This window comes from Drosophila teissieri, chromosome X (assembly GCF_016746235.2).
Source record: "Drosophila teissieri strain GT53w chromosome X, Prin_Dtei_1.1, whole genome shotgun sequence".
NCBI lineage: Eukaryota > Metazoa > Arthropoda > Insecta > Diptera > Drosophilidae > Drosophila > Drosophila teissieri.
In genome coordinates this window covers 4,233,984-4,252,059 of record NC_053034.1, presented here as the reverse complement: position 1 = coordinate 4,252,059, position 18,076 = coordinate 4,233,984, and the positions used below count along the sequence as shown (strand labels likewise).

The 18,076-nt window shown below is 43.4% G+C and overlaps 1 protein-coding gene across 1 annotated transcript in view; it reads left to right on the top strand.

Annotated features, from left to right (window-relative positions):
- The first annotated feature begins 12,224 nt into the window (after positions 1-12,224).
- LOC122623761 (optomotor-blind protein) overlaps positions 12,225-18,076 on the top strand; it is a 57,008-nt gene continuing 51,156 nt past the window's right edge. The window contains exons 1-2 of the mRNA XM_043803083.1: positions 12,225-12,406; positions 13,190-14,485. Coding sequence (XP_043659018.1) covers positions 13,428-14,485 — 1,058 coding nt within the window. The 5' untranslated portion in view covers positions 12,225-12,406; positions 13,190-13,427. The remainder of the gene's footprint in view (positions 12,407-13,189; positions 14,486-18,076) is intronic.

The window sequence follows — 18,076 nt, the reverse complement described above, 5'->3', positions numbered from 1 at the left end:
ATTTTTTTTGTGGATTTCGGGAATTGGGAATGGCCTGGATGCGGCACTTATCCTCGTTTTTGGGGGTTGAAGGCAACACTGCACACTTAACCGATAAATACGCACCACAACCATATAATATGTGTGCGTATGTATGTATATGGATGCGTGTGGTGTGCGTGTGCGTTTGTACATCCGATGGACAGAGCCTTTGTATCCTGCTATCCTGGCCCTATCTATTGACTGACTAACACGCCAGCTGACTTGGCAGGGAAAGAAGCCAGCGCCTGGGGATGGAGAAGGAGAAGGTCCTGTCTCGTGCAAAACTGACTGACATCCAGCAACTTCCTTTGGCCGCAGACTTCAGTAGCAGCAGCAGCAGCACACGCAATTTTCCTCCACAGAAAAACCCCCCCAACTCAGCTGATGGCTTTCCGGGGGTGGTTCTCATTCGGGCGATTTTCCAACGTGTTGTAATCCCATTTGCAGGATTGCGGATTCAGGAATCAATTACGAATTTAATTTATAAGCAAAGCTCGGTGGAAAACTCAAGAGAATCCAGCCCAGAGCTCCCAACTCGAAGCACGAAGCACTAAGCACTCCTCTTGCCGCACAAGGGTGCGAGTGCGTGTGCCTGCAGGTGGGTAGAAATTGTATATAGTCAGCGGGAAGGATGCTACTACTTGCAGGATCAAATTGATTTCGATGGAGAGACTGCTCTCGAAAAAAAACTTGAGGCACTTCATCGAGCCTTTTGATGGCGTCCAAAAAGTTTTTTGAGCTCGCAGCTGTCAAGTGCAACGTTGCCCCCCTTCCCCCCTTGAAACCCCCCACGAAACCCCCTCGAAGATTTTCCCCCCACCGTCTGACAATGCCAGAACTAAAATTCCTTTTCATACTTCTCATCTTCCTTTCATTTTGGTTTTTTGTTTTGTTTTCTGTTGGAAACATTGCTGGAATGATTTGGCCGCCGACATAAAGAAAAAAAAAAGTTTAACGTCTTGGCAGCTGAAACAAACTCCGCCCCTGATTTCCTTTTGATTTTTCGTTTTTTTTTCATTTTTTTTCGTTGTGTTTTGAGTGGCTGTGCATAATGCATACAGCAAATTTTTGTCTAACAATTTGGCGCATTTTCACGCGATTTTTCTTCTTTATTTGTTTGTTTGCTGCTCTAGAGGGTTAGGGAAAATATACATGCAAAAAATAAAAGAAAAAAAAAACACTTGACAGTTTCCTTTCGCTTTAATTGCTATGCAAATTGCTGGGGGAAATGCTTATTCAAAAGGATTTAGCATCCTTGGTTTTATTGTGCGCAAACTAAAGATACGCTTTGCTGCGGATTTGTATGAAAAGACCTGACAATTCTCGTTAACTTCTCAAGCGCTTTTGGGTTTTTCATATTTCCTAATTAGATTTAAATAAGAAGAAACCAGAAAGTATTGAAATAGAAGATACTGACAAAAACCCTTAAAAATTTGAATTTGCTGAAAACCTCTCAAGATTGCAACTATTATGGGATGGCTGAGCCTTAAGACTTGCAACTTTAAAGGATTCAGTTGCGAAATATGTAGCAAAATCAATTCAATTCAATGCCATTTCATTCCTTCCATTTAATTTGACTTCTCTTTATTTTCGGTCTTGTCTCGGCTTTTATTCATTTACTTTTTTCCATTTTCTTTTGATGGCGAAAAGCTCAAACCGAGCGCAACTTTTTATGACAGCATCACTTGGCACTTTCAATACAATATCATAATGGCCAAAAGGAGCTTAGGAATGTAGGGAGGTTGAGTGTAACTAAAGTGTATTTCTATCCCAGCGACCGACGCCTCGATTTTCGCCATTGTCTGGTCCTCTCTCTCCCACACCCGCTCTGCCCGCTTTGCCCGCTGTTGCCGTCTCTGTCTGCTGTAAGAGACTTTTACATTAATGAGCATGTTTTTATTTATAAGTGTTCTTTTCTTCTCCTCACAGCCTCACAGCTTTCCCAGCCATTCTCTGATTCTGATTCTCTGACTCTCTGCTTCTCTGCAGTTCTTTGTTCGCCCACGAGCTTTGTTGTAACGCCCTGCATGGTCCCATAAACTCCCCTTTGTGCCAAACCCCTCGAACCCTGGAACCCTCGACCCCTCCAAAATTTTCCACCCACTGCCCTTTGGTTTGACATTTTGCTGGATACGTTTGGCTATTTTTTTTTTGGGCTCTCGGACAACGCTCGATTTCATTTGATGTGCCCACTGGCGCGTCCATTTGGTCAGATTCATTTAGCTGATTGGTCAGAGGAATGGTCAGAAATCGTGCGGATCACAAGAAGTAGGGGGTGTAGCAGCAGCATTCAAGGGCACACTATAGTTCCAAAGATACTGGGCAATTCTATATGAAGAAATATGTGCATAAGCTAGGGCATCTCTATTAGAAAAGATTTTGATTAAGAAAGATATGATCCTATTTCATAATAGACCTTGAAGGCTGCCCCGTTGCTATTCTTATATAGTCCCAATATTTTCCAGAAATCCTTATTTCGTATATCTCGAAAAACACCCAACAACTTCAGCCGCATTCCATTAGTCAGCACGCAAAACGAAACCTCTCGCATCGGAGGCCCTCCAACTTCGATTTGAACTCCGGGGCCCAGTGCAATGTTGTTGTTTACCCATCGCACCTATAAAAGAGCCATAGTCGAGTACGGGGATTATGTGGAAGGGGCAGGGTGCATGCGGGGGGCAAAAGTCCAGAGGGTGTGTTGACCCTTCTCTTTGAAAACTTTGGCATTTTCTTGCGCTTGTTCTTGCTGCACATTCACATGCTCTCCCGTCCATTTTAGCCATTGTGTGGCATAATTGCTGAACGCGTCGTCAGCCTGGCGCCTTTTTTATTGCAACGCCCCTTTGGCCAACACCCCATACACTCATGGACTCAACAGCTCACCAGCTCACCAGCTCACAAACTCACATACCCGCACACACACACATTGGCACACACACTGGCACACTCACTCACTCACCCATACAAATCCAATCCGACTGGCAAACAAACTTCGGCACGCACGCACACAGCCGCAGGTCCTGTAATGAGCTTCTGCCTCAGCTTTTCCAGCTTTTCCTTTTTCCGCTGGTCAGTGCAGCGGCACTTCAGGTTGCACTCAGTTATGTATGTTGCCTGCAATTCAGCAGTACTACCCTCTAAACGGGCGCTCAAGGATTTATGCCATTTTAACTGCGACTTAATATTAGAGGTCTTGATTTTGGAAATGCCTATGAACTGATATTTAAAGATAACTAAATGTATAATTGCAGGGCCATTCTGAACAACTCAACTTGCGAGTGCATTAAAAATCGAATAAATATTTAAAAACCAAGACTTAAGAGCTTAATTTTCAAGTTGAAAAACTACATTAGCGGGTATCATAAAGTCGGAAAACTGCACTTTCGCAATCTTGTTAGTTATGTTTTTTTTTTTGTTTTAGTAAATTCCTCTGCAGCTATGCTCTTTGCATAATAAACGGAAAGTTTGCTTTTTAGCGCATCATAAAAGTTCTGCCAGGTGTCATGTTTTCATTTACACTTTGCTCTCCCGCTTTGGCCCCCTCTGTTTTCCCCTCGGTTTGCCCCTCGGTTTTTCCCTGTTTTTCCGCTTTTCCAGATGCACTGCATGGGGTGCCCGCTGCTGCCGAGTTTTATGAGCGCCATAGAGAGTTTTGTGCCGCTGTTTGTGTTGCCGTTGTTAATGGAATCGTAGTTGGCTTTTGAAAGACTTGACACGAGTCAGACACTTGATGGCAAACACACACTTCCATTCGGGGAAATGAATAAATAAATATGTGAATAAAAGTTTTCAAAATGTTTCACAGCGATTGCTGGTAGGAAAAGTTGTCGTCTTCTCGTTTCCCGCTTTTGCACTGCTTCAGAGTTTCCTATTTTCATATTCAGACCGAAAATCGATTGACAAAATTTATAATTAATTTCAAATGGGTTTTACTAATTTGGCCGGACGAGCGATGTGATTTTCTCATCTGTTTAGCCAACTGGTGGGCCTCGAGAATTGATTTTCCTTAATTGGCCTGCACTCAAATCGAAAGTGGAAAATGCTCGTTTAATTAACAGAACTAACTGGAAATTGCTTTCTAATATTCATCTTGGTTTATTTATCGATCAAATAAAGTGCAAGCAAATCAAAGTGTAACTTAGGCATTGCTTTCAGGTTACTTTTGAGGATTATTAAAAGGTTTATTTTCATAGAGTTTATGAGAGTATGTTTTTTGGGCAGCTTTAAAGAACTTTGATAATATTTTTACGTTCTTCATATAGTTTTTTTGTTGTTTATTTTGTATTAAATAAGATTTCCAAACATTTTCCCTGTACCATTTTCCTTCATAGAGTTCAGTTCAGAGTTTACTGTACTCGGGTAATTGTCATCTATGCTCCCATCTGAGAGTGCTCTTCGTGTTTGTTAATGGATGGATATGGCCACTTTGGCTGGGGATCAGATCCGCTTTGGCATCCTTGACACATCCGCAACTGCCACACACACACACCAACCCACACCCACCCGCACACCCACATACACACCCCCACTTGGACATGAGTGTAGGTGCCTTGTATCTCACATGTCGTAGGTGGCTCTTGGCTTAGAAACGAAGACAACTTTGCCGTTTGCCCATTGGCAAGCAATCACCCCATCTCGCTCTGGCCGGCTATGGCCCTCTCTGTCGCACACACTGTCTCGCCTTCGTGGAGACATACAAACATTTCCATTTTCCCAGTGAGTGGTAAATTGTCAAGTGTTGGTGTTGGTGTGAATTTTGTGTACTTTGGCCACTCCTTCGCCATCGAGGAGATGGCCCCCCTTTTCCCCAATGTTTTTCCATCCTGTCTCGCCCTCTCTCCCTCTCTCTCTCTCTCGCTCCGCACTACCCATCTCGCTTGCACACACAACGGACTGCGGGTCTCTGTGTCTTGGCCAATCGCTTGTGTAAACACTCGAAGCCCAGACATTCCCTACGCCCTCAGAGCTTTTCACACAAAAAGTGTTGGCTGCACACACCACCGCCCCCACTTTCCAGCCCACCCGACGCCCCTGACACCAACCACTTGGCCAGACCCCCCTTGAAATACCCTCAACCTAAAGTCCTCCTTGCAGCCCACTTCTTACACTCGCAATAAATGTGGGTGTGAATTGAAGAAAATCTCAGAAAATTCGAAAACTTTAAAACCACTTCAAATGACGGTGATAAGTTTGGTACAATACCATTAAATCCTTAACTACTTTTAGTGACGCTTATCAAACCTTTTTAAAATGGAAAATGAAAATTATTTCCACAAGTGTATTTCCCTTTTAGCAAGGCGATTATTCATATTGCAGCTTTGCAGCTAAGCTCCGGAGTTTGCCATCCATTTATCTTGGCCACATTGTTGGTGCTACCAACTCCGAACCCCTCCACCTCCCCCTTCAACTCCCCCTCCCCCACCCACCAATAGCCCCCCGTCAACTCACTCCCCCTCCGCCCAACGAGTTGTCCGTTTCGCTTGCGGCGCGGCGTGCAAAACGCTTTTGTGTGTTTAATTGCTTGTGAAGAGCGCTTTTCAATGGAACTGCCAAACAGCGAGAAGAAAGAAGAGAAAGTTGGCAATCGGGGAGGAGGAGGAGCCGGGAAGGAGAATCGAGAGACAAAACAAAAGCGGTGCAGAGAGGCAGAAAGAAACACCGGACCCGGGAAATCGCCATGAGCCGGAAGAAGCAAAACGACTGAGGGGAAAATGGAAAAATCGGGAAGGTGCATCTGATAGAAAGAAGGGAAATATGGGAAAAAATATCTACGCCGATAATATTACGTGTAAAGAAATGATAGTTAGCCGAACCAAAAAGGCAGTACTTGTACTTACTTAGAAAAAAAAAAGTAAGTTAAAAGGGTAAAGAAAAATAGACGGGAAAAAACGCATAAGCCAGTGGTAATCACCGCATCATTCCTTACGAAATATGTTAAAATGCAAGCGTGCCAGTGGTGTTTTGCCAAAGTTAGAAACTTTACTAACACGTTACTAAGTTTGTGACATAACTTCCAAATGTTTAACACTTTGGCAGTGACTAAACTTGGGTAAATCAATTAGCCATTAACCAGGACGTCCCTAGGAACGGAGTTTTGATAGCCAAGTAATTTGATTTTACAATTCGATGATATTATCATCGGTTAAATCTCATTGGAGTAATCTTGTTAAGCTTACAAGGTAACTACACGATAATCCCCTCTGGAAACCCAATCTTTATTCCACTTCTCGGCGCAACGCGATAACGCCAGAGAAAGAGGGGGAAAGGGGGAGGGAAAGCGGGTGAGTGAGTGAGTGAGATGGGTTCTCGGGGGAAATGCACTTTGTTTTTCACACATTGCCCTAACTGATTAACTTTTGTGTTGAGCTGAAAAAACAACAACAAGCGGCGAGGATGCAAGGACTATGCACAGAATGCACACACGCACACACACACGACAGCCCACACACATACACACTCACACACACACAAGTAACAGCCAGACACACACAGACAGCAGACAAAGCCGAGCAAACAACATTGAAAGTCTGTCTCTCCGACGCGTCGGCTGCCTGTCGTGTGTGTGTGTGAGTGTGTCTGTGTGATAGACAGGCGTAAAGTTAATTAAACAATAAATACACACACATACACACAAACGGACCAACACACACACACACCCGCACAGCCACACAGACGCGACGCGTTAAAAATGGCGAAAAACTACGGACTACACTTGGCAGCCTGGCGTGAAATTCAACACAACATAACACACTCAAGCACACACAGCTGCGGTGCGCGCATGCATCGGTGAGGGTGTGTGTGTGCGTGTGTGTGTGTGTGCATTGTCTGTTGCACTGTAATTGAGCAATTGCAGTGGCCACCCACTCGCCACCCAACCACACCCACCCATCCATTACGCCCACAATGGCTGGCAATTTACTTGACGCTGCAAAGTAGGCAATACTCATCAAACGAACGATGTGGTGAGCAAAATATAGAGATAAAGGATAACACACCAAAAATGGCGGCTTAGGGAAACATTTTGCCACTATTATGTATTACTTTTTCGCCTCATTTTTAATTAAAATTGGTAATTCTCAATTGGTAGTTAGATTGAGTGCAGACTTGAGATTTGCTATTATTCAAGGAAAGTATTTTTTTTTTTAAATACTGGTCAGCTAGCAAATGTACCGCCCACGCATTTGGACTATGTATAATTGGATTAGTACAAAAACAGAAAAAATACCAAGAACGCAGAAAAGCTTTAGTAAAATGCGAGGCATAACCTTTCAGGGCGGAAAAGAGTAATATTTTCTCAAACGTTAAGCGCACATGTGTGATTTTAGCCATGAATTGGCCATATATATCCGTGGGTGGACCCAAATATGGAAGATAAACGAACTCTGGCAGCTTCAATACGCAGGGAAATGAAGCCAAAACCCAGATCTTGTATGACACACCCACACACATGAATAGGTTAGCATATATGTACATCCTGTTTACATAAGACTAGACATATTTACTATGCTGCCCCCCCTTTTGCGATGGTCCCTTCTGCTCCTTTCTCCTCCCACGCGATATCTGATTTTTCTTCCCCCATTTTTTTGGGTGGCTGCCAGTTCAGCCATTGTTTTCCTTTGCCATATATAACATTTAATTTTATGCTAATTTTATCGATTGCCTCAAACGTCGAGCAAGAAAAACAAGAGCATGCTTGTAATTTTCCGAGTCTTCGCTTCAGGCAATTGGAAATTAGTTGTAAGTGTGGGTGAAATTAATGGAGTATTTTCTGTAACATTTAATTAATGAATTTCATATCGATTTAAGATGGCATTTGCGACTTATACAAATTTTATTTTTCTATTAAAATGACAATATATAAAATATCCTAAACTTATTCACTAAACTGAATATTTTATATTAAAAAGGACCCTATGACTGGCACCTTATTTTGCCTTTCAATAAATGTATTATGGGATGCCAATACACGTAAAGAATACACGTACACCCACACACACGCAACACACACAAAAGAGCAGCATCGCATCATCAGCTTTCCAAAGTGTTAACCCATTCGTCGTCACCTTTTTGCCCCAAACATATTTAGATAATTTAACGCGCGCCGCTCGTAAATTTCCACAAACACTCTCACACACACACACACAGATAAGGAGGAAGCGGATCACACATACACAGACAGAGAGAAAGATAGAAATGCCTCCACCCACACAGACATAAAGCAAACAGTTGCAGACACCCACACACACAGACACAACTAAACCATGTTAAGCAAATAAACAAGAGAGTGCGACAGAGAGATAGAGATGGAGAGAGAGAAAGTCGCTGAAAGAGAGGCAGATATGTAGGTGGGAAAAGAAAAGACAGCCAGTGAAAATAAATGCCGCCAAATAAAGTTTTCCTCTGATAATTATGACCTCCCTATTTTTATACCCGTTACTCGTAGAGTAAAAGGGTATACTAGATTCGTTGAAAAGTATGTAACAGGCAGAAGAAAGCGTTTCCGACCATATAAAGTATATATATTCTTGATCAGGATCAGTAGCCGAGTCGATCTGGCCATGTCCGTCTGTCCGTCCGTCTGTCCGTCCGTCTGTCCGTCCGTCTGTCCGTCTGTCCGTATGAACGTCGAGATCTCAGGAACTACAAAAGCTAGAAAGTTGAGATTAAACATACGGACTCCAGAGACATAGACGCAGCGCAAGTTTGTTGATTCATGTTGCCACGCCCACTCTAACGCCCACAAACCGCATAAAACTGCCACGCCCACACTTTTGAAAAATGTTTTGATATTTTTTCATTTTTGTATTAGTCTTGTAAATTTCTATCGATTTTTCAAAATACTTTTTGCCACGCCCACTCTAACGCCCACAAACCGCCCAAAACTGCCACGCCCACACTTTTGAAAAATATTGTGATATTTTTTCATTTTTGTATTAGACTTGTAAATTTCTATCGATTTGCCAAAAAACTTTTTGCCACGCCCACTCTAACGCCCTCAAACCGAAAAAAACTGTCAGTGTTGAAGACTCGCCTTCGCACTTCCACTAGCTGAGTAACGGGTATCAGATAGTCGGGGAACTCGACTATAGCGTTCTCTCTTGTTTTTTTTACACACACACATCAACTTTTAATTAGCTACAAAGCGCCAGCATGAAAATCACTTAAGAGAGCGAATGAGAGTAGGATGCTGTGTAGGTGTAAGTGTAAGCTTTTTCAACACAACTCTCACACACAGTCACCACAGACACACACACTCTGAATCAATACTGAGAGAATTGGAGAGCATACGAGACAGAGAGAGAGAGAGAGAGAGAGACCCACAAAGACCCTTTGAAAATGCCGAAAAACTTGAGAATTTCTGCATTTTGGTTGGTTGTTTATTAACACCTTTTCACTTTTGACTTTCACCGACTTTTTATAGCCTGCGTATCTCTTTATGTCCGCCATTCGAAAAAGTTTTGCTCCAAATGTCAAAAAAGGCGGCCGGAAATAGTTTCACACTTTTTGGAAATGTCTACTTCGTTTCAGATTGACTTTTTTGTAATTTGATTTAATTTATATTCTAATCATAAGCCAAAAATATAAAAAATGATTAAAATTTAATCTTAAATGGTGCATTTCAAGGTGTGGAGCATTAAAAAAAAAGATTATTTTCTTTAAAAATTATTTTTCCAGATTTGGGATACGTTTATTTTGGGAAGAAAGTTTCGTAGACCAATTAAGCCACCTTTTCCACGCCTCCTTGTTCTCCTCCTCCTCCGCCTTCTCCTTCCGTTTCGCACCCACACCAAGAAGACTCCAACTGCAACATCCCACTCATGCGAAAAACAAAAACCCACCGAAAAAAGAGATTCGAAAAAACCAACCAAAATCGAAGAAGAAACGAAAAACGTCGCTGCTTTGCTGTAATTTTTCACACCACACACACAGACGCAGATGTTGTCACCTTATCGTGCCTCTCTTTCGCGCAGGAGAGCGAATTAGAGGTTCCATTTTGATTGTGCTCTCCCCTCATCCACTGTGGTGTGCAAGTGTGTATGTGTGCAGTGTGTGTGTTTGTGGTTAAACTTGTCACACAAGCATAAGAGGAAGAAGCAAGTCGCTTGTCGTCTTTTTCTTGCACACAGCCAAGCCGCCATATTGCCGGCTCGCTCTTTGTCTCCTCTTCGGTTGTGTGCGTGAATGCTTGTGTACGTGAGTACGTGTGACAAAATACATTTGGCTTCTTGGTGTTGGTGACTTGAGCCGGTTGCCTTTTCATTTGCACGCCTCTCGCCATCCGCCGTCTCGCTTGCACTTCTGATGTTTGCCCTTTACTTTTGGCGACAAGTTTGTCACACAACGTCGGCGTCTCTGCCGCAGTCGCTACCTCGGCCGGCGTCGCTGCCTCTGACGACGTCGCCGTCGACGTCGTTGTTGCTCTTCTGCTTTTTCGCACTTGGAAATTTCACGCTCACCGTTATCCCCTTTCGCAAATCCGAAATCTTTTCATTTACATTTTAGGGACGCATAAAAGCTGCCAAAGCGGCTAACAAGCGTTTAGTTTTTGACGGGTTAAGGTGGGCCAAAAGGTGTGCCCTCCCCCACCACCAGTGGGGGGTTAAGATTCGATGAGAGGTGTGCTTAGGGTGGCTCCAGCTGGCCAGCGGCGGGTTAAGAGTCGGTGGTACCTCACAGTTTCTTACGGCAATGTGTGTGGAATCACAAGTATTGCAGAAGTCGAATAGTTACTTTAAAGACGGCATGTCTTATCCTAACTATCGAAATCTCTATACGTTATGTCTTGATTTACTACTCTTAACTTAACTACTGAACCAACACAGCATGTTGCGTAATTTTGGGATTTTTATTGTCTGTACTTCTTTTCGAGCAGTGTCTTTGATTGTCTGGAGGTCATTGTAGGTCAACTTTTGTGCCTTAAAGTGCTTCTCGCAGCCGCTTTATTTTATCTCTGCCTGGGAAATGCCACCCCCATTGGGCCGCCTCATTTATCTCACCACACCGTCCCTACTCCCACCACCCCACCACCCCAACCCCCTCCATCGCCAGCCCTCGACAAACATTTGACCATTGAAGCGCATTTTTCGCTTGCGCGTCATTTGTCAACTTGGCCGCTTCCTTTTTTTCATTATTTGCTCCTTTGCGATTCCGCCGCCCCTTGTTACGCCCCTCCCCCTCAGGAGCTGTGATTTAGTGTGCCTCTTTTTATTTGCTTGCAACTTCTGTTTTTCTGCCGATTTATATCGCTCGTAATTTGTCGATTTAAGGAATTTATTCATCTTATTGTTTTCTTAAAAAATGTTATTTTTTTTAATTCAAGTGTTTTAGTTTTTCCGTTTTAAAACATATCATTTATTCGAGCTCTTTAAAACCTGTTCGTCTTTATTTAAAAATGTTTTAAAGTGTTTGTTTGCATTATACGCCCCTTTTTTTGTTTCCCCAGTTCTAATATTCTAAGTTGTATCTTTCTTTATATACCTGTATTTCAACTTTTTTTGTTGTCCTGAAATTTAAATATATTCTCCGATCTGTTATTTCTTAGTTCAAGTTGGTTTACCTTTAGTTGCATATTATTTGGTATTTATTTCATTTTTATTTAACACTTTTTTCTGGTGCCTGATTTTTTTCTGCCACCCTTCCTCATCCTTTTTTTCTCCGCCTCCTCCCCCACTCCCACGCACCCCTGCACCACCCATTCTTCTGCTCCTCTTGCTGTAGTGGTGTCAGCTGCCTTGTTACTTCTAACACGCTGCTTTTGACGCGACGTCGCTGCCGCCGTTGGTTGGTGCCATTTCCCATTACACACACAGATGCACGCACACACAAAGGCGCGCAGGCACTCTCTCGCACACAGATGCACGCACACACCTACACAGGCGTCAACTCAACACTTTTGGTTCGAGTTTTTGGTTTTCTTATTGGAACCCCGCAGTTCACTCATTCTCTCGCTCCCTCTCGCTCTCTCTCACTTGCACACGCCCTCCGCGAAAGAAACTCAACACTCTCGCTCTCTCGCTTGCACCGAGCGCACCCCCATATATGGCCATCCCGCTCGCACGCCGCCCCAGGCCAGCGGGAGAGAGCGAGAGAGCGCGAGCGGCGAGCAGAGCGGAGGCAGCGCAGTCGGCGTCCGTTTCGGCGTGTGTGTATTTCCAGTTTCCAGTTTGAATGCGACCGGCGTGTAGTTCGTGTCGTCATCGCCGCTCTGTCGCTTTTGTCGCCTGTCGTTTGTCGCTTTTGTCGTTTGTCGCCCGTCGTCGTTTCTCGTCGTTTGTTGTTTCTCCCTATGTTCGTTGTTCGTTGATCGTCGTGCCGCCATATCCACCTTCTTTATCCAAATCGTCGATTCCCTTTTGTGCTCTTTTTTTTGCGTTCTTCCTTCTTGGTAAAAAAACAAACAAACAAACACAAACCATACTAAGAAAAACAACAAACAAACAACAGTTACAGTAAGCGGCAAATTAACCAAATTAAAACTTAAAATTGCCATGTGAATTTTCTAAGCAAAAGAGAAGAGAAAAACAAAACAAGGTTTAAACACTTTCGACGTTTTGCCGTCGCCAAAACAGAAAACGGAAAGGCAAGCAAAAGTTCAAAACAAACAAAAAACCCAGGAGAACATAAGCCTGATAAAGAACTGAAAGCACACAAACTAGAAATCGTATTCAATAATTATTATAATCATAAAAACTACGGACGCAATCTGAAGACCCGAAGCTTAAAATCCAAAAAGAACGGATATTGAAACATTATAGAAAGAACTGACTGTTTTGTAGCATTAGTTTTTCATATTTAATGATTGTATCATTTACAGAGCTAGTAATCAGAGGCAGAGAAAATTGTATTACTTTAAAAAACTAACGCCGGTAAAATGGGGAGAAATAGGGAAAACAACAAAATTAGGCCAGAAGATTTTCGAAGGATAAACAACGATTTTGAAAGCAAAATAGGGCTACTCACGCAAATATTTATTTAATCCATTATTTTGTCATGTGCTTATCATTTAGACAGAAAAAATCGATTCCCTAGTAAAAACCACTTTACTAATAACTTGGTCATATTATTACTGAAACTTTTTTAACAATTAAACTCAATAACCGTCTTAATCACGATCTCGAAAATCTCAAGCGGAAAAACCAACTATAAATCATATTTATGTTTTTTATAGCAATTAAACAAGAATTTTTTTGAAACAACAAGAAGAGAAATAAAGTGTACCAGTGAGTGTCCCAAACAAAAAGCAAAAAAAAAACCACAAAAACAAAAACAAGTACCTGTAGAACAAAAACAAAATAAAGCATCTAAAAAATTGAAAGTCAAACTAGAGAGAGATCCCTTTTTTTGGAGAGATCGCCGTGGGAAACCCTTTCTGCATGACGCACTTGGTTGTTTGAAACGGTTATGTGATGAGATACGACGTCCAGGAGCTGCTACTTCATCAGTCTGCTGAGGATCCATTCGCCAGGTTCGCCAATGGGATGGCATATCATCCATTTCTGCAGCTAACGCAACGACCCACTGACTTCAGCGTTTCCTCGCTGTTGACGGCGGGTAGCAACAATAGCAACAACAACAACAACAGCAGCAGCAGCAACACCAACAGCGGAAACAACAACTCCAGCAACTCCAACAACACCAATTCAAGCACCAACAATCTCGTGGCCGTTTCACCAACGGGTGGTGGTGCGCAGTTATCGCCGCAGAGCAACCACAGCAGCAGCAACACCACCACCACCAGCAACACCAACAATTCCAGTTCCAACAACAACAATAATAACAATAACACGCATAATAACAACAACAACCACACGAATAACAACAATAATAATAACACAAGTCAAAAGCAAGGACACCACTTGAGCACCACCGAAGAAACGCCATCGCCCGCTGGCACACCACCGCCCACAATTGTTGGTGTACCGCCAATACCACCGCCCAACAACAACAGCAGCAGCAGCAGCAGCAACAACTCAGCTTCAGCCGCCGCCCATCCGTCGCACCACCCAACCGCCGCACACCACTCACCAAGTACGGGTGCCGCCGCCCCACCCGCCGGCGCCACAGGCCTGCCGCCACCCACACCGCCGCATCACCTGCAACAGCAACAGCACCCGGCACCGCCACCACCCCCGTACTTTCCAGCTGCGGCACTGGCCGCCCTAGCTGGCAGTCCGGCCGGACCGCATCCGGGCCTGTATCCCGGCGGTGGATTGCGCTTCCCGCCGCACCACCCGGGCGCCCATCCGCACGCCCACCACCTGGGCAGCGCCTACACCACCGCCGAGGACGTCGTCCTCGCCTCGGCCGTCGCCCATCAGTTGCATCCGGCGATGCGACCGCTCCGGGCCCTGCAGCCCGAGGACGATGGCGTCGTCGATGATCCCAAGGTCACGCTGGAGGGCAAGGACCTGTGGGAGAAGTTCCACAAGCTGGGCACGGAAATGGTCATCACCAAGAGCGGCAGGTGAGTCTATCTATCAGTACCCGCTGGGTGTCCCGAGGTTCTTTGAACCGAAAAAAGCTAGTGGTTTTAACTATGAATCAGGATCATTCAAAATGATTCAAAAGTTAGGTTCCCTATAATGCAAAGTTACTCAGTAGAATTCAAATGTAGATAGATAGAGTGTAATAATCCCAAAATAGAATGCTTAAAATACTCATTTTTGGATATGTTTTGCTGTCATATTGGCAAATAATTGCGGCCTGTGTCGAGCTTTTGGCAATCGAGGGCACAGATCTGGGGCCGAAGGGCCGAAGGTCAGGTCACAACCCGGGCAGCAGCCTTGGCCACTTGAGCACGTGTGGCGACGTCTCAAGCTCCGGTTAGCCGTTAAGACCGCTCCCAAGTTCCACGCCCAGTTGAGCTGAAAGTAGGTGAACAGACGCCCCTGTTCTTCCCCTTTTTTCGTTTTTTGTATATTATTCCATTTTTCCAGCAGCAGCATGTCATCAGCGCCAGAAACGCAGACTCTCTCTTCCTCGAGAAGATGATGATGATACGATGATGATTATGCGACGACGACGTTGACATTCAAGCTGCGTTGGCGCGTGAAAATGCGTTTTGAGCTTCACACCTACTTGAGAAAGTATTCACTGAGACACACTCACACTTGCCCGCAGTGAATGGAGTGAGTGTTCAAGTGAGTGCAAGATGTGGCAGCTGTGAATGCACTCAAAAATGCCATAATGTCAGAGTTTTTGGAGGGAAGCTAGAGCTACAAAGATTTACGTACAAATTTTCATAATTTATTTTTCTTAAAGAAAAATAAGTAAATAGAAATATTCTGGGATCTACAAAGCGAATTGGGTAATTCTATTTTAACGATCCCATAAATCCTATTAGTTTAATGTGGAAAACCATTAACTTAACTTAAAAAGATTGGTGCCAAAATTTATAAAATTTCCTTTACAAATTTATGTTTAGCCATAAACTTGCGTCGAAATTGGTTGTCAAAGCCCCCTTACGTTTTCCTTTCCATTTTACGGCAATTCATTTCATAGCCAGCTATATTCAATTAGCTTCTGTTGCTGTTTTTTAAGCTACAAATTGCCTGACGCCTCGGTTAAGCCTCTTTGGCCCACGCCTTCTCCGCCGCCTTTTCCCATATATTTAATTATATGCATATATACATATATATATATACATATATATGCGTATAGTTTCAATGCCAGTTTGGCGGCGTGGGCGTGGCAACAACACCAATAGAAAGTGGAAATAAGCGCAAAAATAAAATATTTGCAAATAGTTTTGTGAGCTGAAAGTTGGGAATACGTCTGGCCAGGTGTCTAGGGCCCCTGGCCACGCCCCCGAACCGCCCACGCCCCCATCTGTACGCAAGTAGTTGCATTTTGTTGTTGGTTGTTCGCACTTGGCAAGTACACACAAAAAACCCGAGAACAACAAAAATAACAGAAAACAGAAATAAAAGCAAGCCACACTCACGAAAAAGTTGCTGAAAATTATATTTTTCGAGCTTAAGTAGAGAGCTTGGTGTTCCTGGCCATATCCTTAAGCTCATTAGCAGTTTGGCGATTTGAAGTGTGAAACTAAACCAAGTGGCCCAGCCAACTACAATCCCCCACAAAATAAAATGAAACAAGAAAAAACGAGAAAAAAACCAGCCAACCACCTCCATGCTTCTTCACTTCACTTTGCAAGTCGGTACAAAATATGTGCACTCGGAGAAATAAAGATTTATGGACTGATTTCATTTGCAGTCGTGCTATAGCAAAACTGAGTAGTAAAGTCCTTTCTGCAGTGAAATTCAAATACTGTCTTAAGTGTTAGGATAAGCTATTCTTTCTGCCAGACGATCAGCTACAGTTTGTTAATACAGTTTACAAATAACAAATAATATCATATATATGCATTAGATTGGCAGGTTGGCATAGGCAAATGCTATTTTTCTCCGTGCTCCCGAGTTCATGACCCTGCAAGAGGGGAGAGCCGGGGGCTTGCCCCAAAGTGTGGCATGCAATTGTTGTAAAAGGGGGCGTGGTGGGGCGGCCGTGGATGAGGAATGGGAGGAAGTGAGATGGGCAGAGAAGGGGAGCCCCGAGTGGCTTGTAAAAGTTTTAAGTACTTGTACCTAGCACACATATGGAGATTATGGCAGTGTGTAAGTTGCAACTTTTTTGCACGCCACACACACACACACATACACACACGATGTTTTCGTTGCTGTTATTGTTGTTTTTAGCATTTTTGCTGTTGCATGCTTGCGAGACGTGCGAAAAAAAAGCAACAACCAAATGGCAAAACAGCAAACAGAATTATTGTTGCCGCTTCTGTTGCCGTTGCCCCATCATCATCAATGTCAAAATTATTGTTTTTCCTGCCGCACAAACCCCCCCGCTGGAAAACACCACCCCCCTTATTCACCTCTTCATGTGAGTGCCACTTGAATGTTTTGCGAGTGGATTTGCATTCACTTGGCTCGATTCAATCGGTTTTTGTGCCTGTTTTTTTTTAGCGCATTTCGATTTCAATTCGTTGATGCAATGATTTGGAGGCTTGTGGCTTTAGTTTTTCATTCACAAAAGTTTGACAGCTTCTTCAGAGTGACTTGTTTTCCACATTCTCAGTGTGCTTCTACCGTTTACAGTTTACATCCTGCAAGTAAAACCATTCCACTTCACTTACTTAACGGCTAAAATTAAATTTCACTTCATATCGCTCGTGCTCTGCCTCGACTTCAATATTTTTCGCCCTTTTTCTCAATTTGTCGCTGGCAATTAAGTTGCTAAAGCAAATAGCGTGAAATCTTTCTTCGTTTTGCTGCTTGCTGCTTGTTGCTGTGACTTATCAATTAATTGAAATTGCCGTCTAAGCGCAAATAAATAAAGTCTCCCCTCGTTTGCCACACCCCGTGAGCATTTGGCGACACTTTCAGTGGCGAGAAGTCAAGGAAATACGATTTGAAAAATAAGGAAAGCATTGAAAGAAAAAAACCTATACAAAATGTCAGAAATTATCAAATGTTGACCCCAAGTGTGAGCCAGATAGAAAAACGCAAAAAATATTACATATAGAACATAGTGCGAGATTGCTTTGATTTCGCCAGTTTCTAACTAATTGAAAGCGGCAATTTATTGGCCCCAGGAACTTTCATTCTGAAACGCCATCTATAAAAACGAGTTTCAATCACCGCGAACGAAAATTGTGAAATGTTGTGGATATGATTAGAACATATGACGATGACTTGTCTTTTGGTGCCCCATTCATAGTTTCTAATTGATGTGGGGGACTTTCTGACAAGCATGCGATAATGTGACAGACAAAAATATTTAATGACACGCCACAGGACAACGCCAGTCTTCCCCAACTTTTGGTAGTTTTTGTTTCGGGATCAGGGGTCAGACCCTGGGCAACCGCCTGTCAAAGTTCACTTGTTTAATTTTCATAAATAAAAATTTTCCATATCCTCCATATTTTGTTGGTCCCCGTGATCCTTCGATTCCTTTCGTTTTTGGTTTTGGGTAAAAACTCAGCTGACGGCGACAAAACGCAATCAAAGTGCACTGGCCTGCCCCGCCCCCTAACGCCCACCTCCTC